Source organism: Poecilia formosa, unplaced genomic scaffold, assembly GCF_000485575.1.
Source record: "Poecilia formosa unplaced genomic scaffold, Poecilia_formosa-5.1.2 Scaffold967, whole genome shotgun sequence".
NCBI lineage: Eukaryota > Metazoa > Chordata > Actinopteri > Cyprinodontiformes > Poeciliidae > Poecilia > Poecilia formosa.
In genome coordinates this window covers 26,393-47,461 of record NW_006800906.1, presented here as the reverse complement: position 1 = coordinate 47,461, position 21,069 = coordinate 26,393, and the positions used below count along the sequence as shown (strand labels likewise).

The 21,069-nt window shown below is 39.7% G+C and overlaps 3 protein-coding genes across 4 annotated transcripts; 2 read left to right on the top strand and 1 right to left on the bottom strand.

Annotated features, from left to right (window-relative positions):
* Positions 1-210: 210 nt before the first annotated feature.
* LOC103132241 (sphingomyelin phosphodiesterase 4-like) lies at positions 211-1,281 on the top strand. The gene is made up of 2 exons (XM_007544010.2): positions 211-381; positions 790-1,281. The coding sequence occupies exon 2, from the start codon at positions 802-804 to the stop codon at positions 1,108-1,110; it is 309 nt and encodes a 102-aa protein (XP_007544072.1). The 5' UTR covers positions 211-381; positions 790-801; the 3' UTR covers positions 1,111-1,281.
* Positions 1,282-5,215: 3,934 nt separating this feature from the next.
* On the top strand, positions 5,216-20,486 carry ergic3 (ERGIC and golgi 3). Of its 2 annotated transcripts, XM_007544007.2 has the most exons (14): positions 5,216-5,303; positions 8,040-8,110; positions 9,552-9,639; positions 9,707-9,826; positions 11,039-11,135; positions 11,240-11,405; positions 12,581-12,638; positions 14,560-14,574; positions 15,760-15,791; positions 15,907-16,003; positions 19,247-19,311; positions 19,395-19,531; positions 19,754-19,809; positions 19,881-20,486. In XM_007544007.2, the coding sequence occupies exons 1-14, from the start codon at positions 5,216-5,218 to the stop codon at positions 19,958-19,960; spliced, it is 1,170 nt and encodes a 389-aa protein (XP_007544069.1). In that variant the 3' UTR covers positions 19,961-20,486. The 2 variants fall into 2 exon arrangements, with proteins under 2 accessions (XP_007544069.1, XP_007544071.1); XM_007544009.2 differs by lacking the exon at positions 14,560-14,574 and having other exon boundaries at positions 19,881-19,960.
* Positions 16,122-18,650, bottom strand: romo1 (reactive oxygen species modulator 1). The gene is made up of 3 exons (XM_007544006.2): positions 18,506-18,650; positions 16,774-16,904; positions 16,122-16,365 (listed from the first exon to the last, which is right to left on the bottom strand). Exons 2-3 carry the CDS (start codon positions 16,902-16,904, stop codon positions 16,257-16,259), a joined length of 240 nt encoding a protein of 79 aa, XP_007544068.1. The 5' UTR covers positions 18,506-18,650; the 3' UTR covers positions 16,122-16,256.
* Positions 20,487-21,069: the final 583 nt, after the last annotated feature.

Below are 21,069 nucleotides of genomic sequence, written 5' to 3'. Positions count from 1 at the left end.
CCAGAGTGGGTCCTGGGGGCCCGGCATCCTGCATGTTTTATTCTCTCCCTGGTTTTACACACCTGCATCAAATGATGGCCCATCAGAGGCCTAAGCAGAACCCTGACCTGATAGGAGGTTGTTATTACCACCATGCAGGATGCCGGGCCCCCAGGACCCACTTTGGACCCCCCTGCTGTAGTAGAATGGAAGTCCGGCCAGCTTTAACATCCCTGTGTGTGTGTGTGTGTGTGTGTGTGTGCGTGCGCGCAGATCATAAATGGCCTGCGTCGCTTTGAGGTTCAGTACCAGGGCGATCCGGAGCTGCAGCCAATCAGGAGCTACGAGAGCGCCCTGCTGGTCCGGCTGCTCTACAGGGCATCATCTCTGCTGAACAACAGGGTGAGTCCAGTCCGGGGTTTTGGAGCATCCGTTCTGGGGCGAGTCCAGTCCGGGTTTTTGGAGCATTTATGGTCATAGCAGAACTCTGAATTAACGGGGTCCAATAGGAGGAAAGATCCTCGTGGATCTTAACAAAGATGTTTTTTTCTCATTAAAACAACTTTTTCCTCTTAACTTTAAAACAAATTTCCAGTAAAATTTTATTCTTCCAATGTTATGATTATATTCCCGTAATTAAACTGAACTTTTCATAGCTTTGGTACTCCGTCGTGCAGAAGGGCTGATTGAAATTGGAGCGTTTTTATAAAAATATTTTTCTTCTTTGTAATTTAATTTTTGGAAAGGTTTTATTTTTAGGCCACAGTGAGAATAAATTCCCCTTCTGATCAGTGATTGTGCCTCTCTCAGCTCCAGGCCCAGATGGGTGCTCTCTGCTCGCGCTCAGACTTCCTAGGTCGGCTTGGCCGGCGCTACCTGACCGACCCAGACTCCTGCGTGCGGCTGCAGCGCAGTCCGATGTCCCGGCGTGCGCTGGAGCGCCGCCAGCAACCACGGCTCAGCCTGCGGCCGCTGGCCAGCTACCGGACGCTATTGCTGCTGCTGCTGTTCTACGTGCTGGGGGCGCTGCTGTCACTCGGGCCCCTCTGCAGTACAGCCCTGCTCCTGATAGGGGCGCTGCTGTATGGCGTCCTGATGACGCTGTGTGCTGAAAAACTGAAAACGCAATAAAACGGCAACTAGCTGAGCTTCTGACTTGGTTTAACGCTCTATTGCGTTAGTGTTAGCATGAGCTCTGGGATTTTTCTGATGTAAATACTTTTTTATTTTGTCCTTTGAGCATCTGGAAACAGATGCAGGCCAAAAGTTTTGAAGTGAATAAAGTATTTTTCTCAGTGAAAACTGCGTCTGTGTGAGAAGGGTTAGGGTAATTATGGTATTTATTTTAAAGGAGATCTATTCTGCAAATGTAACCCACAAGGAAGGCTACTTCAAATCGCATTGATCGTTAGTAGATTGCAGGTAAGTTACTTCAATGACTAATACCATTACCACAAACTTGTAAGGAATGTTGGGCCTGATCAGATTCCGAATTTGTGGGAGCAACAGAGGAAAACACAGTGTCTGAGGAAAGAGTAGAATTTAATATGGAACCACGTTCACAAAAAAAAGAAAAATATATTTTAATCTTTTCAATGCATTTGTCAAATGTTCATCCAAAGTTTCACTGTTGGTGACCAACATCTACTGGTTCCCTTGGGGGTCTTTGTGGCACTGAACTGGAACATCTTAAAATATAGGATGCTAATATCAATTAGATTAAGACCGATCGTTTCAAGTTGGATATCAGTGATTCTTGAGAATAGGGACAAAATGGGTTTTAACTTTCCCATATTTTTTAAAATTATTTCTCAACCTTATGTATGCAAATATGACAAATAATGTTTAGGAAATGTAAAGATGTTAACGTGCTCGTTCCCAGTTGCAATTTTTTTTTTAAATTACATTTTTAACGGACCTGACGCAGAACTTTGTCATCACCATCTGACAAAAATAAATATAAAAGGATTTTTAAAATACCCCATTAGTGATATTTTTACTCATTTTACAGACAAATGCTTCTCAAGAAACAAAAGAAATATTATTTAAAACAAAAACAACAAAAAGTCCATCTGTCGGAGTTGACACAGAACTGAAGGTGGTGACAAACTGAAAAACTTGATACATGTGAAGTAATGCAATTTATGTAAAATACATTAAAATGAATTAATTACACATTTAAGTGAGATTTGACAACAATTTCACTGAAAGAGTCAAAAACTGATGGAGTTGACAAAAAGTATTTAGTATTTCTTTAATTGTTTTAAACTGTTATAATGTATTGAGTTCAGCTCCTGTACAAGGGATTTTACAGGCATCATCCACCTACTACAATGTTTAAAATAAAAAAATATTCAGCAAACACAAGAAAAATATACATTGTGCTCACATGGACCAGGTTAGTTTAGTCAGATATTTGAAAAAAATATATATTTTGTGTATATTTTATTCAAATTTGGTGCTTTATCCATAGGACCTGTTTTGTCCCNTGAGGAAAGAGTAGAATTTAATATGGAACCACGTTCACAAAAAAAAGAAAAATATATTTTAATCTTTTCAATGCATTTGTCAAATGTTCATACAAAGTTTCACTGTTGGTGACCAATCGGGTTGCCATCTACTGGTTCCCTCGGGGGTCTCTGCAGTGAAGTTCGTTTCAAGTTGGATATCAGTGATTCTTGAGAATGGGGACAAAATGGGTTTTAATTTTCCCATATTTTTTAAAATTATTTCTCAACCTTATGTATGCAAATATGACAAATAATGTTTAGAAAATGTAAAGATGTTAATGTGCAGGCTCCCAGTTGGAATTTTTTTTTTTAAATTACATTTTTAATCGACCTGACCCAGAACTTTGTCATCACCATCTGACAAAAATAAATATAAAATGATTTTTAAAATATCCCATTAGTGATATTTTTACTCATTTTACAGACAAATGCTTCTCAAGAAACAAAAGAAATATTATTTAAAACAAAAAGTCCATCTGACGGAGTTGACACAGAACTGAAGGATGCCGGGCCCCCAGGACCCACTCTGGACCCCACTGCTGTAGTAGAATGGAAGTCCGGCCATTTTACTAGTGAGTAAAATGAAAAACTTGATACATGTGAAGTAATGCAATTTATGTAAAATACATTAAAATGAATTAATTGCACATTTAAGTGAGATTTGACAATTTCACTGAAAGAGTCACAAAAACTCTGACGGAGTTGACAAAAAGCCAAACTACCTCAATTTATATGATGTTATTCTGAAGGAGGCCATATTGTAGCTCATCAGGTCCATGATGATGGACCTACATCATCATGGACCTAAGTAATTTAAATTACAGTTTAAATTACTTAAACTGTAATTTAAGTTTACTAAAATTAAATTACAGTTTAATTTTAGTAAACTGTAATTTTAGTACAGTTTACTAAAATTAAGCTTTTATTTCACAAAATTTTATCAAAGTTTTGTAAATTCTCAGTTATGGTGTTGACACATCATGGTTGTGACAAGCAACTTAGGAATAAAACAGAAGAAAAAAACTAAAGAATAACATAAGCTTAACCAGAGCTAACTAGCTCTCTTAGCAAAGGAAGCGAAAGGATGACGTCATGGGGTCCTCAGAAGTTCTGGTGCCCCCCAATAATGCCTGATTTTTTTACATTCTTTTCATGTCTGACGGTGTTGACAAAAATTAGGGACAGATTTCAACGGAGTTGGAAAATATCTAAAAATTATTTTTAATTCAATTTATCGATACTTTTATAATTATTTATATGACTACTTATACTTAATTGTCATAATATATAATTTTAGTATTTCTTTAATTGTTTTAAACTATTACAATGTATTGAGTTCTGCTCCTGTACAAGGGATTTTACAGGCATCATCCACCTACTACAATGTTTAAAATAAAAAAAATATTCAGCAAACACAAGAAAAATATACATTGTTGTGCTCACATGGACCAGGTTAGTTTTGTGTATATTTTATTCAAATTTGGTGCTTTATCCATAGGACCTGTTTTGTCCCTATTCTCAAGAATCACTGATATTTGATATTCGCGCTCCGCGGAGTAACCGGCGTTTAGCTCAATGCTGATCCGATTTATGAACGCTACTGTCGGCCAGCGGTTCTCCACCGCTCCCGGCCGAGGCGCTCGAAGGTTCACTTAGGGACTGTCAACAAATTACCTAACCAAACACTCCTGTCAATCAAATGTTAATAAATGCCTTGAATTGTGACCAACTGACTAACTGTCACTGCTAATTCATGCTTTAACGTGAGACACAATATCCCCTATTAAATTTTAAAGTCATATACAATATTGTAAATAATTTTAATATTAAATAACTCGGTTCGCAGCCGAGTTTGAAGCGGCCGGGATGAGGATCAGTGCCTCCAAATCCGAGGCCATGGTCTTGAGCCGGAAAAGGGTAATGAACAATTTTTAAATTAAAATCGCAAACATTATAAGGATCTTTTACTTTTGCCTATAAGCTACGGTGCAATATTTTAATGAAACCGATTTTAAAAATAGGAAATGGATGTGTAAGTTATTGTCCAGCTAACGGTTGACATGTTTCTGTTTTTATGTCTTTTTAAGGTCCAAAACCTAAAAAAAGGTTTAGCATGTTTTGTCTTTATTAAATGCAAGGCATCAAGTCTGCAAATTATTATTATTATTTTTTTAATTAGGTTTGGGTATATCAAAGACAATGCAATCATATTTACAATAAATACTTTGGCCGCACTTCGGACTCTCTGGTGTAAAAAAGCCTGATCCTCAGTATCTAATATTCAATGATTTGCCCCACCCCATTTACCACTTTAGAGGTTAAAATATTGTACATTTTTCACCTCCCATTTTGTCATACAAACAAAGGTTACCAGAGGTTTGTCAACGCAAAATTGCACACAAAGGAAAAATACTCTTCCATGTAAAAATGAAAAACATGTTTGTTTTTATTCGTTCGTTTTTTTGTTGTTGTTTTTTTTGGTTTTGTTTTTTTGTTTTGTTTTGTTTTCTTTTTATTGAATAATTCTCGACATTTATACTGTCAAAGGTCCTGATGTTGAATAAAGTTTAACAGAAAGAACAGAAGAAGAAATTGACGCGGCTGCCGCTGATTGGCCAAACGGTGTGTCACGTGGTCCGGAAGTGAAGGGTCCCGATGTGTTTCTGGAGTGCAGGAGGGTTCCGATAAGATTCTGCGGTGTTCGGCTGGATTTCCTGGTGGAGAAAATGGACACATTAAACAAACTGAAGCAGTTTGACGCTTATCCTAAAACTCTGGAGGATTTCCGGGTGAAGACGTGGGGAGGAGCGACCGGTAGGAGGCGAACCGATCCGAACCGCGGGGCTAACGGCTGCCGCTGGTGCAGACAGCAGGGGAAACATTCGTTATTTCTGTATATCAGATCATATTCTACTCATTACAGCTTAATTAGCCTATTGTAGCTACCTGTCTTTAATGAGGAAACCTGAACTCTTGTACTTTCTGGGAGTTTATTTCACAGAACTACTAAAAACTCAGTGGCACTAAGGCAGTTGTTGACACAATAGGTTTATTTGTGTATATTTTCTTTTTAATGATTGAGCCTGTAGTTAGTGGACCTGTTATATATGATCAGGTAGAATAGACTATAGCCTCGGTATTCTTATTTTCCACATCAAACAGCATGTAGATATCTGTTACCTTTTTAAAACATCAAGCTTTTCTTTTAAAACTCAATGGTTCAGTTAAAAGACGCAGAGAAATTAGCCTTTATGATCACAATATAACAGATGTTTAAAAGCAATAACATTTCATTAAAATTACAAGAAATGTATATGAAACGGCTACATGTTAATGAATTGCCTTCAGTGATTCGCAGTTTTTATTTAAATGCGCTAAATGAAGTTCACTGTCATTTTTTTACTAATTCTGCAGCTTCGAGTCAAAGACACCGAGTGCATAAAAATTCACTAAATCTTTGTACTTTCTTTTTATACTTTTTTAGACAGAAATGGAGAGAAAAACACATTTAGGGTTGAAAATATCCTTTATATACTCCTCATGTAATCACAATCTGGGATTTCTCAGAATAAACAAACAAATGTGTTTGGTTGCATTAATTAAATATCCCGTTTTAAAAATTATATCATATTAATCTCTAAGGATAATGAGAATTTTATTGAAACAAATTATTCAACTATATTTAGGGAGGAGTGTCTTTAAAAAATACAAGAGATAAAAACTGGTTATAATAAATAACCCTATTAGAACAAATGAACAAATAAATAATGTATAGAAATGCATTTATTCCAATTTTATTAAAAAATTATTGCATAAATATTTTGGGGAATATTTGTTGGAAAATAAACGGCAACTTTATTTATCACACCTTTCATAAACATGGACATTCAACATTCTTCACAGGAAAATATAGCAACAAAGAAAACTACATGAAAAACTAGAAATATCTCCATCCGTCCGTCCACCTTCCTCTGCCGGGGTCGGGTTGTGGGGTCAGCAGCCTCAGGAGGAGGCCCAGACTTCCCTTCCAGCCTCCTGGTCCGGCTCCTCCAGGGGAATCCCAAGGCGTTCCCAGCAGAGGAACATCGTCCCTTCAGGGGTCCTGGGTCTTCCTCTGCGCCTCCTCCCGGTGGGACCTGGACTCCTCACCAGGGAGGCGTCCATCCTGACAGATGCCCCTCAGCTGACTCCTCTCGACGTGGAGGAGCAGCGGCTCTACTCTGAGTCCCTCCTGGATGGCTGAGCTTCTCTCTCTAAGGGAGAGCCTATAGTCACCCGGTGGAGGAAACCCATTTCGGCTGCTTGTATCCGTGACCTCGTTCTTTCGGTCATGACTCAAAGCTCATGACCATAGATGAGGGTGGGAACGTAGATCGACCGGTAAATCGAGAGCTTTGCTTCTTGACTCAGCTCTCTCTTCACCACAACGGACCGGTACAGCGCCCGCTTCACGGCAGATGCTGCCCCAACCCGCCTGTCGATCTCCTGATCCATTTTTCCCTCATTCATGAACCCAGAGATTAGGGCTGTTGTAAACAGATATTTTAGTAATCGAGTAGTCTATCGATTATTCTTACGATTAATCAAGTAATTGGATAAAAAAGATCAAATATTTTTATTACATAACAGCAGAGTTACTGTTATATATCAATATCAGTCCAATGTTTCACATTTGAGCTTCCCTAACAAGAACTTTTATGTAGTTTAGAAAATTAACTTGTCACAATAACAGCTCACTTTCTAAGTTAACCTGAAGCAAAGTTATAAAATCTGAAATTATATTCAATATAATAATAAAGAGGCAGGCTCACAAATAGCCTGTCTATTTGTGAGAAATGTCCATTCTCCAGCTTTCTGTTTATGATTCATCTTCAGTCAGTTTAACAGATGAACTCTCACCTCGCCCAGACATTTATAGTTTTGTGTTCATGTTAGGACCGCAGTGGCGCAACTGCACATTATTCAGGTGGATGCGAAAAAATAAAGATACTTAAACTCCCCCCCACCCCCCTGAAGGCCTTTTCCGGCTCATGGCCTCGGATTTGGAGGCACCAAGTCTCATCCCAGCCTCTTCACACTCGGCTGCGAACCGCTCCAGCTGCAGATCAGGACCTGATGAAGCCAACAGGACCACATCATCTGCAAACAGCAGAGATGCGATCCTAAGGCCACCAAAACGGATCCCCTCAACACCCCGGCTGGTCTACAAACTCTGGTTTAGAAATATCTTAAACAAGTCGTTTTAAACATCAAATGACATGAATATTGAAATTCAAGTTTAAAATACAGGATATGATTAAAGTGACCTTTGACCTTTCAGGGAAAGCTATAGTAATGTTTCTGGAACTTCTCAGGTTTTCAGACAGATGTAAACCGGTTACCAAATGCGACTGGGTTCAGTGGTTTTTACCAAATTTAAATTATAAATTTAAATTTGGTAAATACTACCACAGTATGAATTTTTAAAATTTGTAAAATAAGATGCATTAATTCACATTATGTTGCCTGCCAGCACCTATGAAATCAGATGTTTCCGCCTTGTCTCTGCAGTGACCATCATCAGCGGCGTCATCATGTTCGTTCTGTTCGTCTCTGAGCTGCAGTACTACCTGACCAAAGAGGTGAGCTCCTGAAGCCGACCGTCAGATTAACCCGGTCCTCGGTCCGGTTCGGTTCGCCCGCTGACCGGACCGATGCTGTTGGGTTTTATTGGGATGGGAAACTGCAGCATTTCATCAGGAAGTCTGTTAATCGATCAGGTTTTGTTCCTGCAGAGATTTGCTGCTTCCACCTGTTATCAGAGGATTTACAGATTTTTATCTCATGTTCAATAGAAAAATAAAACTAAAGTTTTCACCAGAACTTTCTAAAAATGAAACATTGGGTCTTTTTCACCAGGGAAGCTGAGTTGAAACCAACTGAAACTGAGTTTAGGGAGCAGCAGCAGTGAACTTTAGCCTCCAGGTGTGTTTCCTGCCGGGCCGGTTGGGTCGGATGAACTCAGGTTTCTTGGAAGGAAATAACTCAGGGTTTAGTTGCGGTTTTGGGCTGAAAAGTATTTTTCCTTCTTATGGATTTCTGAAGTTTTGCTGCTTATGTCCAACTTGAATATGTCAGATGATCAAAACAGTTTTGATATGAGCCAGAGGAGCGGAGTTGATCCACTGATCTGCTTCAGGATCAAATGTGACCTTGGTTTAAGACTCCAACAGCTGGAGATTTCCCTCCAGGGTTTTCCTCCCTGGTTTGGGCCGTTTTGTTGGTTGCATGAAGTAAACGAAGCAACACATCTGGTAAAACGTTTGGTCAGTTTTGTTTTTGTCTCTCTACCAGAAAATGAATTAGACCAGAGGATTCTTACTGATACTCATCTACCAACCCTGAACAGGAGGATCTAGTTTATCTACTTTGGGTCGACATTATTTATTCATCAGTGTATTGATTATTTTGACAATTAATCAGATAAAAAAACTGGAAATATATTAGAAATGCACCAAAATATGCAAATAAACATATAATTAAATTCTTTTTAAAATATTGTCTAAAAGTTGATGGCATTTCTTTAATAATTTGCAGCAAATTATGCAGATAAAATCGTTCAACATGAGAAAAGCTCAGGCTGAACGTCAGAGTAGAGCTGATCAGGAGATTATTATTGATTAACTGATTAATAACTGGATGCAAAATGTTCTTAGTAGATTAATTTTTTAAGATTTGACCAGGTGAAGAACAGATTTGTAATTAAAGAAGGTTGCTTTTATCTTGAAAGCAAAATGTTTGTTTTGTTCAGCTAACAATAAATTAGTTTACGATTAGTCCCATCATTTCAGCCCGGCTTTCGTTTGCCCTGTTTTTTCATTAGAAATAAACTCAAAGCATTTCTATTAAAGTTGTTTACATGAATGAAAACCCGCAGAGTCGCGGTGAAAGCCGTCTCTGTGGCCGTCTGCTGACAGGACAAACGAAGGGAAAGTTGTTTTTCTGCTGCGTTTCTTTCTCTCAGTGTTTGTTGTGGGACCGTTTAGTGTTTAGGGGAAGTGAACGCTTCGTGTCGTCCTTCAGGTTCACCCGGAGCTCTACGTCGACACGTCGCGAGGAGACAAACTCAAGATCAACATCGACATCATTTTCCCTCACATGCCCTGCGCCTGTAAGTGCTGCTGTTTCTCTGCTGTCTGCGGCTGATGGCGGCCGCCGCTCACCACCATGTTTGTCAGATCTCAGTATCGACGCCATGGACGTGGCCGGAGAGCAGCAGCTGGACGTCGAACACAACCTGTTCAAGCAGCGGCTGGATAAAGAGCTGAAACCCGTCACCACCGAGGCAGAAAAACACGGTACGCTTCTTTCCGTACACAAACCAGTTTGAGTCATTTGCTGGACAAACTGGAGAGAAACTATGTTGTAGCAACCTCAGACGGCGGCGCCGAAATGGTTGGCAATCCAAATTGATGTTTGCCTTATGTAATAATTAATCATTGTAATTAATCATTTCCTATTAATAAAATGAAAATTCTTTAGTTTAATCAGGCACCAACTCGGTTTTTTGTGAAGGAATGAATTCAGCAGAAGAAATGTTTCACACAAGAAATAACTTGTTTTTTAACCATTTTCAAATAATATAATGATAATTACATAATAATTCAAGTTCATCGTTTCAAAGATCAGTAAACTTTACTTTTGTAAAGAACACTTAACACTGTAACTGGAAGATATTTAAAAAAGTCCAAAATAAAAAATATGACCAAAAACAATAAATAAAAACAGAAATAAAAACCACACACAATCGAAACCTTAAAAGAAATGAAGTCAAAAATATTAATCATCAGAATGGAAATTATGGAGCTCATTTTTATTTTTCATGCAATTGATTTATTGTGACAGGATCACATGGTTCCTCTTAGCCTTTATCATTAGCTTCTGCTAAATGTCAGGCTGTAGCAAGTTAACATTAACAGAACTAATGTCTGTGATTAGTGCTTCAGGGTTAGCACAGCTAACTTCAGGGTTAGCACAGCTAACTTTTAGCTGAAGTGTTTATCCTGTAAAATCCCAGAAGCTGCAGCACTAAAATCAGGTGATCACACTGCAAAAACACAAAATCTTACCAAGTATATTTGGTTTAGTCTCTGCTGCAAATATCTCATTACGTTTGAAAAAAGACAAAACTAACTCACAAGTAACTTTTCAGCAAGATAAAGGAGCTTATTGGAAGAAAGTAATTCCTTAATATTGATGAAAAGAACTTGTTCCACTTCTGGATTATTTCATTTTCAACATAACATTTTTCCCATGCAAAACTGAAAAAATCCATGAGTAGAACTAGAACTTTTCAGTAATATTATGAAATTATTACTGAAAATAAGCTGCTAGGTCTGCTGAAAAGTCACTTGTGAGTTAGTTGTCTTATTTAAATTTGTTGATATTTGCACCAAAAACCAGACAAAAATACTTTGTAAGATTTTGTCCTTCTGCAGTGAACTTACTGGATAAGAGACTGCATGAAGCTAACGTCGTTTTATAGTCACAGATGGTTCTGTGTTGTTCAGAACTGGGTCAGGCTGAAGACGGGGAGGCGTTCGACCCGAGCACTCTGGACCCGAACCGATGTGAAAGCTGTTACGGCGCCGAGACCGAAGACCTGAAGTAAGAAACGCCGCCTCTGCTGGCCACTGTGCCTGCTGCGATTACTGCTGCTAACTCTGTGCATGTGTGTGTGCATCTGCACGTGTGTGTGTGTGCGCGTGCAGGTGCTGCAACACCTGTGACGACGTGCGCGAGGCGTACCGGCGCCGCGGCTGGGCCTTTAAGAGCGCCGACACCATCGAGCAGTGCAAACGCGAAGGCTTCACACAGAAGATGATGGAGCAGAAGAACGAGGGCTGCCAGGTCTACGGCTTCCTGGAGGTCAACAAGGTCAGACCTTCACGCCTTGCCAGTGGCGGGCAGCTACTGTAATCTGATTACTTTCTTCAAGTAAGAAATTGCAATTGCAAAAAAAGTAATCAGATTACCTTTACTTCCGCACAAGCAAACTTTGTTACGAAACCCAGATTTTGTTAGGCTCTCATCACATATCATGTGCGTCGTCATGGTAACGGGCAGGTGTTACCATTGGACAGATATTTTGGAGCACAGTATTCTCGTCGCCGAGGCATCCATGTCACAAGAAACGGTTTAATTTGATGAAACTTTATACGATGGAATATGCAGAGGAAGTGATCTGTGTCCAGATCTCCCTGAAAGATAAAAACCGTTTGTGTTCTGGAAGAGGGAGATGGCGATTTCATTCAGCGTTTCTGCTGCTTCGACTCGGCGGCCATGTTTCCTCCGACTGGCATGACAGTTTTAAGCTGCAAAATTGCAAATTAGGGTTGTTTCCATTTCCTGGTTTAGAGCGAATCAACGCAAATGTAATTTTGCCAGATGTTGCTAGCTAGCATGGCTGCAACAAACAGGAAGTAGCAGCTGCTTGCTAGCATGGTGTAGGAACGGCTCTTCCCTCTCAGCTGAAGGTTTGGAGTTTGAAATGTTTCAGTTTGGTCACTCTGGTAAGGATGGGACAGTTTAGCTACATCTGAACTTTTCCTTCTTTTCTGGGTTGTTGTTTCCAGGAAAAGCCAAACTTTTTGGCAGAATTGAGACTTTGTATCAGATTTTGTGGTTTCCATCAACCGTTTCTGAAACAATACTTCAAAATGTGCATAAAAAATGTTGATGGAAACAAAGGATTCCAGGACCTTTAGAGAAAACCGGCCCACAGCATCACGGATCCTCCGCCGTGTCTACCAGCTGTGGTTTCTCCTCAGCACGCTGAGCTCTGCCCACCTATAGATGGCGCTGCTGCTGCTGCTGCTATCTTTGCTTCATAACAGAAAGTCTTGGATTTCAAATTAAAAGCTTCTCGAAACGCTGATCTGCTTTATTTTGATTGTTGAAAGTGCCAATAATTGTCCTACTGTTGATTTAAGGCTTTTAAGCATGATCAGCATTCACATGTCTGAGTCTACATATATTTTCTATTCATAGTTATTATTATTTTTCTCATTTGGAATAAAATTGATCCTGAGTCGTTTCACTCTTTGTTTCAGGTGGCAGGAAATTTCCACTTTGCACCAGGAAAGAGTTTCCAGCAGTCGCATGTTCACGGTGAGAACGTTTCATCTAACTGAGCAAAGCCTTTAAACACCCTTTGTTCTGTTTTACTCCAATTTATAGATGCGTATAAAAATCATTGAGTTCAGCAGTTTAATTCAGCTGGAATCTAATTTCTGTTCCTCAAAGCAAAATGAAGAAAATATAAACCGTATAAGATGTTTCTTATTACCTCCATCAGAATAAAGGGTGTTTGTTTTCAAACCTCTGGCTGATTCTCATTTTCATCCATCTGTGTCTTTGTTCCACCCTGAACAACTTCGCGCCCCCTGCTGGTGGTGGCGAGTCTCTACATGTCGCATGAACATCTCCTTCCCAGCTCCTGCAGACTAGCGGCAGCAGCAATTACCAAACGTCTGCTGACCTCATCATATGAACTATTAAAAATGGCTGCAAACAGCATAATCATGTGCTGAAAGAGCAGGAGCCTCTTAAAGAGACAGAGGCCCATTTTTCTGACTGAACTAGCGCCAGTCATTTCAAAGTCCTGCTGATAATTGGATTCTAAAGTGTTAAATATTAAATATAATCTGTAAATCTTACATCATAGCATAACTCCAGATGAAGTTTTGCTGCTTCATCCCACATTTAAATTTGTTGAGTTTTTATGTAAAAGTTCTTATAAAGATATGACTTTATTCTCTCATTATTTTGACTTTATTGCCAACTGTATTCTTGTTATGCTATGAATTTTTTCTCATGATTAAAAATAAAAATCGCAGCCTGGCTCTAATATTTGTAAAGCTGACCTGAATTTAAATCAAGATGGCCGCCCTGGGCGATGACACCTCGCTGAACTATGGAAACCCAGAGAGGGAAAAAAAATCCAAAGCAAAAATTAAATATTTAAAATTGATTTATCGATTGATGTAAACTGTTTGGCTGGAAGATGCATAAAACCTTCTAATCACTGCAAAAACAAAATCTTGTATTTTTGGTCTAGTTTCTCCAGCAAATATCTTATTTCAATGTCAAATTTATTTATATAGAAATTTTAAAAACAGGTTTAAAACTGCACTAAAGTGCTGTACAAAATTATTTCAGGTGTAATTAAATATTTGCACCAGGAACTAAATTACTTCAGATTTTGTGGTTTTGCAGTGAAAGCTCCCCAAACTGTGGTGTTGCTGCCTTTTAACACGTGTATGAATAATTTTGACCAGCTGTGAATTTTTGACTAAACTTTTAGTTTAAACTGATCCAGAATCAGTGAGAGCTTAACTCCCATGATGCTTCAGCCTGACTGACCCGTCCAGGCCACCGTAGTTCTGTCTGCATAACAAACTGAAGCTCTGCTGCTTCACCCTCTGGGATTAATAAAGTATATCATTCACTCATTCACTCACTGTTTTAGCTGATTCTTCCTCTGTGGCATCAAATCAGGGCAGGAAATTAAAACGAACCCAAATGTTCAGTCATCCACAATGGGTGATTTGAACTGGGATTATTTGAACTGGGATTATTTGAACTGGGATTATTTGAACTGGGATTGCATGGTTGGGCTGTAAACCTGCGGCGATTTTAGTTTCCTGTGCTGAAAGCCAGTCCATGCGACTCTGATTCATTTGTCTCATCGATATTTAAAGTGTCGGCAGCAGAAACGAGAGACGAGAATCAACCCAGAACCAGAACCTCGTTAAGACCCAAACACATCCTGTCCTGGAAAGATGTCTGCTGTGGGTCGGGCTGCACACTAGTTCTAGTTTAGCCCAAAAATAACATTATTTTTTCTTTACATTCTTCATAATTCACAGCTTATCGGTTGATTTTGCTCAGTTTGGTTTTGATTTTAACCTGATTTTGAGGTAAATTGTCTGAAAACTCTTACTTTGGAAAGTTGTGCAGCGCCACCTTCAGTTGTCACGTTTCATGTCTGTTGCACTGTCCCAGTGACTCTTCTCTCTTCTTTCTGCAGTGCACGCTGTGGAAAGTAAGTCCATCTTCCTTTATGCCACAGTGAATGCATGCAGCGTGTTCAGGAAAACTTTTCCCTGTTTCTGCTTTAAGCGCACTCAGTGCTGAATCAATTGCGATGTGAAGAAAATGTAAAAAAATAATCTAGGTATTAATCTAAAAGTGCATGATTATCAGATCCATTTAGACTTACAACCAGTTTCTGAATGTGATGCGATTAAATTTTTACTTGATAACTAGTGAACGCTGCAGTTCTTACCCATGAGTCTGACGTTTCCTAACTGAAAAGTAACTTTAACGGAATTATGTCAGATATAAATTTATATCTGTCAAACATTAGAAACCTGATTGGTCCCGATTGGCTTAGAGAAACTCCGATTCAGGCCGCAAAGTGAATGAATTCATGTTCATAATTCACCAAACCATTCTGAACTAGATTCAGTCCCAAACTGAACAAGTTCTTCTATTCAGTGTTTTCTTAGAAAATTCTCTGGAAAGCTTCTCCTGTTTTCCTCCTTTAGTTTTCAGAGGCAGAATGAGTCGAAAGTTACGATGTAAAAAAGGAGGAAGATTTTAAACACGTCAGCAGCAGAACTGCAAAGCTGCTGTTCTTTAATAAAACCGTAATGGTTCAAATCACGTTGACATCAGTTACAAGCGTCCGGACGCCCCTCGCCCCATGGCGGACGCCCGCCCCACAGCATTGTTTTTCCAAACTTTTTAATCGATTGGTTTTGGATCTTGGAAGGAAAACGGAATGAGCTGCAGGTTCCTTCATCGAAGCGACTAAATAAAAAACGAAGGGATTCAAACGGTCATTTCTGCTTTTCAGCTGAACTGAAAACCAAGAAGATTCTTTTGGACCCGATGCGTTTACAGACCAGAGAAAGTGGAAGTTTTCAGGTTCGATAATACAATTAAGAAGTATTTAAGTAGAAAACTGGTTAATTGGTGCATTTTTTGTGGTTTCAGTGTCATTTAAAATGGGTCGGTTTATCAGATGGTACTTTTACTTTGTGAAGGCCATGATGCTGAACCTGTTGCCATGGTAACCACTTTGACGAAAGGCGATGGGTGTTTTTCCCCCTTAGTTCAGCTGTTTTTTATCCTGAATGATCCTGATTTGGTCATTTATGGTTTTATTAATGCAAGTCTGAATGTTTCTGGATTATTTTAAATAAGTTTGTGTTTTTGTTTGCAGTTCATGACCTGCAGAGTTTTGGTTTAGACAACGTAAGTTTCCACGTTTCTCTGGATATATAAATTTAAAATGTTTCATTTACTCGTAACAGAGGCTTAAAGACATCAGTTCAATTATGAAGCTGCTTCTTCTTCTGTGGTTCTGCAGATCAACATGACCCACCTGATAAAGCACCTGTCGTTTGGTAAAGATTACCCCGGCATCGTAAATCCGCTGGATGGAACCGACGTCTCGGCGCCACAAGGTATCGTCCCGCTTCCTTTGCTGCCAAACTGCTCATTTTAAAAGCTTCTGATCCATTTTAAAGTTTAATTCCATTTATTGAACAAAATTAAAGCATTCCACATTAATGGAGCAAAACATGGAGGATAAAAACAGGACTGTCATGTGATGAACCAGAACCTTTATTGATAACTAGACAGCGGGTTTGGACCATGTGGTTTTCTGAGTCCCAAGGCTGTACAGTCCGAGGGAGGAAGAGGAGGCAGTGGTCTTCCTCAGCAACGGATTCCCATCCCGATGGCCATGAAGGTGCCAAACGTCCCACCGCTTTGCATCATGGTCTTCCCAATGCCGCCCATCAGCTCCCGGCCCCGCATCCCGATCCTGCAAACAGAAACTGTTTTGAGCCCCGATTTCACCAACGGCTAAAACGTTAGCACAGCCGTCCTGCAAGGCAAACCTCAGGATTATTCCCAGACAAAGGTTGAGGAAGTCAGAAAGTTATAGGATGAAGCTTCAAAAACTTTCTCATGTTTAAACAGTTAATTTTACTATATTTTACACTTATAAAATATGTAAATAATAATAAACCAGCTTGGGGATTTTTTCCCCCCCAAGATATTAGTCATGAAAAACAAAAATATGTTGAGTTTTAAACCTGAATGGGCACCAATGCTGAATGAAAACAGCTAAGAGAGAAGTGGACTTTAACTGGGACACTTCCTTTTTCCAGCTGAATTTACTTTTAATAAATAAATGATTTTCTGTTTGGGTTTATTGGTCCAAACTCACCTGAGACAGGAGAAAGTCCCAAACATGGCACCTGCAGCCATTCCCACGGCAAAGCCCATCATGAAGCCCATCTTGACCCGGTCAAAGCAGCTGGGCTGGGTCTGGCCGTACGGACCGACAGCGACCGGCATCTGCAAGCGCAACAACAGCTCGTTTTAATCTGAGGTTCAGTGAGATTAAAATCCGCTGCATAGAACGAAGGAAACCTAACGGATGAGCACACTGACTGAAAATTAGACTCTTTCTAAATGTGGGATCATTTCATCTTCATTTTTAAACTTCAAAGCCAAAATCTCTGACCAGTTTGGATAACAGATATAGCTGGACTTTTTACAGCACCAACAACAAAAAGGTCTGAATTATAGATGCAGCAAGAGGGATTTTTTGGGTTCGCACTGTGGAGGATGAAAATTCGAGACGCTTTAACTGAGTTTAAAGTCCAGTATTGACCCAGTGAGGCTCATTTTCTGATCCATGCAGGTCCTTGAACTTTCCTTTAGGTTGAACTGAATCAGTTTGTTTCTCTGCAGTAAAATCTTTCTCTCCCCAGTTTAATCTTTCCTATTGACGCCGCCGTTAAAATGGTACTGAAGAGAAAAAAACCAGCACAGAACATATTGGGCTGATTTCCATCTGCTGTAATTAATCACCTTTAATTACTGTTAAAATACTGTGAAATTATTACACAATAATTACCTTCCATTGGAAGTAACAAAAGATTAGGCAGCTGTATGAAATATCAGTTGCCAAATTTTAGACTAAAAACTACAAAAGCAAATTATGTAAAATATATTTTAAGCATCTTATGGCAATAATTGAAAAGATTTTGAAATCTCTCATGACTTTGACTGAAATTTAAATTGAGGGTTAGAAATTAGCTCTTAATTCTGTTCCAACTTTTAATGTACACGCCACAAACAATCTGCATCATTTAGTTAAATTATTGTTGTTCCAGTGAAATCCATCTGGAAGTGCTGTCTCTCAGGTACCTGAAATTACTGTAGCTTTCCAAGTGTAGGCCTATCATGATAAATGTTGCTAAAAGATAAATTGTCCAAGAAATTGAGATAAACAACATTGTTTTGAAACAATTTTGATATAAGGGAATAATGCAATTATTCTTAGAAATAAACGTCCATAAATCTAAAACGGCCAATGTTTAGCTTAATACTAACAGAAACAAATTGTCTGTGAAACCAGTAAAGTAATGGACTGAACTTATACAGCACTTTATCCAATCATTTTGACCCCTCAAAGCGCTTTACACTAGTCACATTCACCCATTCACACATTAATACACAGATCGGTAGGCAGTTTGGGGTTGAGTGCCCAGGGACATGTGGCAGGAGGAAGCTGGAATCGAACCTACAACCTTCCGATCACAAGACGACTACTCTACCCACACAGCCACTGTTAATAAAGTGTTTTTATTAAGTCGGTTTCTGTTTCTGCTCCAGTAAATGACCGCTGCAGTTTGTTGACTTTAATCAGAGGCTTATTTACACTGTTAGCTCCTAACTGCTAACACATTAGCTTCTGTGGGGCATCACCGCTAAAGTCCGCGGATTAGAAGTGAGTGTTATTTTTTCATCCCCTAGCCCCACCGCAGGTTGTTGTGCTAGCTTCCCATGCTAACGTCACCTGTGGCCTCCATAGGTGAGGCGTTCACCTTCAGACCGACTTTTTTTTTTTACCAACACACACCGGAAAACGGGACCGTAGGCCATTTTACCTTCAGTTACTCTGCTGTGATAAATTCGCTGCTTTGCTTTTCTGCTGCTTAAAATTTCTCTTGCTGTTGAGCGCAGCTGCGATTAAATGTCTTTCTAGCAGCAGACCTCCATAACCGGAAACAGGAAAAGGACAGAAATAAAGGCGGAACAGACAGCGCCCCCTGCGGCCCAGTTTATGATTGCTTATTTTCTATCATTTCTTTTGTTCATGTTCAAGAAGAAACCACCTAATAACTGGGTTGTCATTACAATAACGTACTTTAAATTTTCATATTTTAACTTTGGTTTTAGCGTTAATAACATAAAAACAGTTTCTCTATATTTGGTAATTTCAAAAATTCTTAATACATTTTAAAGGTTTTCCTTTATTTTCCTCATTATTTTCTTTTTTTTTTTAATCTAATAGCACTGTGAAATAAAATGAAGCATAAATGGATCCAGTAGAGAAATTGCTTTGTTTACACCAAAGAAATGTATGAAGTAAGACATTATTTGCTGACACTTCTCTCTGATCATGTATGTTTTTGTATTTGCCACTTGTCTTCTGAAGAACGAGTAATGCAGAGTTGGGAAAATAAGCAGCCAGTTTCTGAACTGACCTCTAAAGTTGCTCTAAACTTTGTTGAGGATCATGATGGGGATCCAGCCAGTCAGAAGCAGATTACTGGACTGTTTTGGATTTTTCAGTTTTAAAATCTGTTGACAGTCAAGTTTAATTTGCCGACTGTTCGTCTCCACAGCATCGATGATGTACCAGTATTTTGTGAAAATTGTTCCAACCATCTACGTAAAAACAGACGGAGAGGTGAGTTAAACAGCTTTGTGTTTATTGTATTTCTTGTTGGACTCTTTTCCACATGTTTTATGTGAATTTGTTTTTACCTCCAGGTGGTCAAAACGAATCAGTTTTCCGTCACCAGGCATGAGAAAGTCGCCAACGGTTTAATAGGAGATCAGGGTCTGCCGGGCGTCTTTGTTCTCTACGAACTTTCACCCATGATGGTCAAATTCACAGAAAAACACAGGTGAGGTCATGGCAGACGTCCAGTTTCTAAAAACCAGAACGGGGTCGACTGTTGAAATGTCCTGTTTGTCACAGAAATAATTTTTGTCATGTTTTAACACTTTGAAACCACCTGTTTCAAAAATAATAGTAACAATCCACTTTTTCAGCTCAACTGTTAGATGAAACTCAGACTTGCTGTAAATAATAAATCCTTCAGTATAAATGTTAACCGTTTTCTCAGGTCGCTGACTCACTTCCTGACGGGCGTGTGCGCCATCATCGGCGGCGTGTTCACAGGTCAGTCTCTCCTTCGTTCTCATGCTAACTGAGCAGCAGAGAAGCTCACCGCATTCTCCCGACTCTTCCAGTGGCCGGTCTCATCGACTCGCTCATCTACCACTCGGCACGCGCCATCCAGAAGAAGATAGAGCTGGGCAAGGCGTCCTAACGATGGCGCCCCCCAGTGGCCGCACAGACCGAGATGCTGAGCACCCAGAGGACAGAAACGGGCGGCGAGACGGGGGGAGAAACTCACCTCTTCTCCATGAACTAGACCTGAAACAAACCGAGAGAGAAATCCAGAGCAGTAGAGCTGTTTGGATTTTCCTATCCGCCGTTCGGAGACGGACGGGCCGCGGCAGCGGAGCGATGGGAGGACACCGCCACCAGGAGCAAGAAGCCGCTCCATCGCTACGCTCAGCGTTTGGTAGGAGACCGAGGAGCAGCAGAGACCTTAGTTTACCCCGACGGACATTTTTAAGCTCAGATAATTTATTCCAGCTTCTCTGACTCGCATCGTTCAGACTGTGGAGCGACTTTTTACTCCATATCTGAAAACAAAGTGAATCCTTCCAACCCACCACAGCCGCTCAGTTTTCAGAGGAAACCCAGGAGAGATCTTCCTGCAGAACCGCCAGGTATTAAGAAGGAGAACAAGAAACTGCTCATTTGCTCATTAAACTACTAAAACAGCTGCTGCTTGTCACTCCTTGCAAAAGCACTACAGCTAAGGTGGTTCTGCACTGCAAAAACATCAAATCTAACCAAGTATTTCTGGTCTACAGTCAAGTGCAAATATCTTCATTTGAAATAAAACTAAATTAACTTTACAAGTAACTTTTGGGCAAGGTAAAGGAGCTTATCTTAGGTAAATAATTCATTAATATTAATTTAAAAATATCAATATTAAGGGTAGGTTTAGTTCCACTGACAGATTATTTGACTTGAAACAAAACATTTTTCTCATGTTATAAATGAAATAATCTGCCGGGAGATCTAGGACTTTTTGTTAGTTTTGTCTTATTTCAAGTGAATTAAAAACTAAACCGAAAAAAATAATTTAGTGTTTAGCAGTGCAGAACCTCCTTTGATTTTCAACAACAAGAAATCGGATTAGTCGCTGGAGCTGGTTGGATGCTGGTTGGATGCTGGTTGTCCAGGTAAACATCCATCCGTATCCAAAGGAAAGGTTCTGCAGCTTCCTGTGGGTCAGACGCCGGGTCAGATCCGGTGCCGTCTGTAGTGGGAGGTTCTGATCCGTTGGACCAGCTGATCATT

Excerpts from the sequence above, each read along its gene's own strand:
- ergic3 (XM_007544007.2), top strand. The coding sequence starts at position 5,216 with ATGGACACATTAAACAAACTGAAGCAGTTTGACGCTTATCCTAAAACT. Across the intron at positions 16,004-19,246 it reads CGACGTCTCGGCGCCACAAG|CATCGATGATGTACCAGTAT; the intron begins GTATCGTCCCGC and ends TCGTCTCCACAG. Across the intron at positions 19,532-19,753 it reads AAATTCACAGAAAAACACAG|GTCGCTGACTCACTTCCTGA; the intron begins GTGAGGTCATGG and ends CCGTTTTCTCAG.
- romo1 (XM_007544006.2), bottom strand. The coding sequence starts at position 16,904 with ATGCCGGTCGCTGTCGGTCCGTACGGCCAGACCCAGCCCAGCTGCTTT. Across the intron at positions 16,366-16,773 it reads GGGACTTTCTCCTGTCTCAG|GATCGGGATGCGGGGCCGGG; the intron begins GTGAGTTTGGAC and ends TTCTGTTTGCAG.
- LOC103132241 (XM_007544010.2), top strand. The coding sequence starts at position 802 with ATGGGTGCTCTCTGCTCGCGCTCAGACTTCCTAGGTCGGCTTGGCCGG.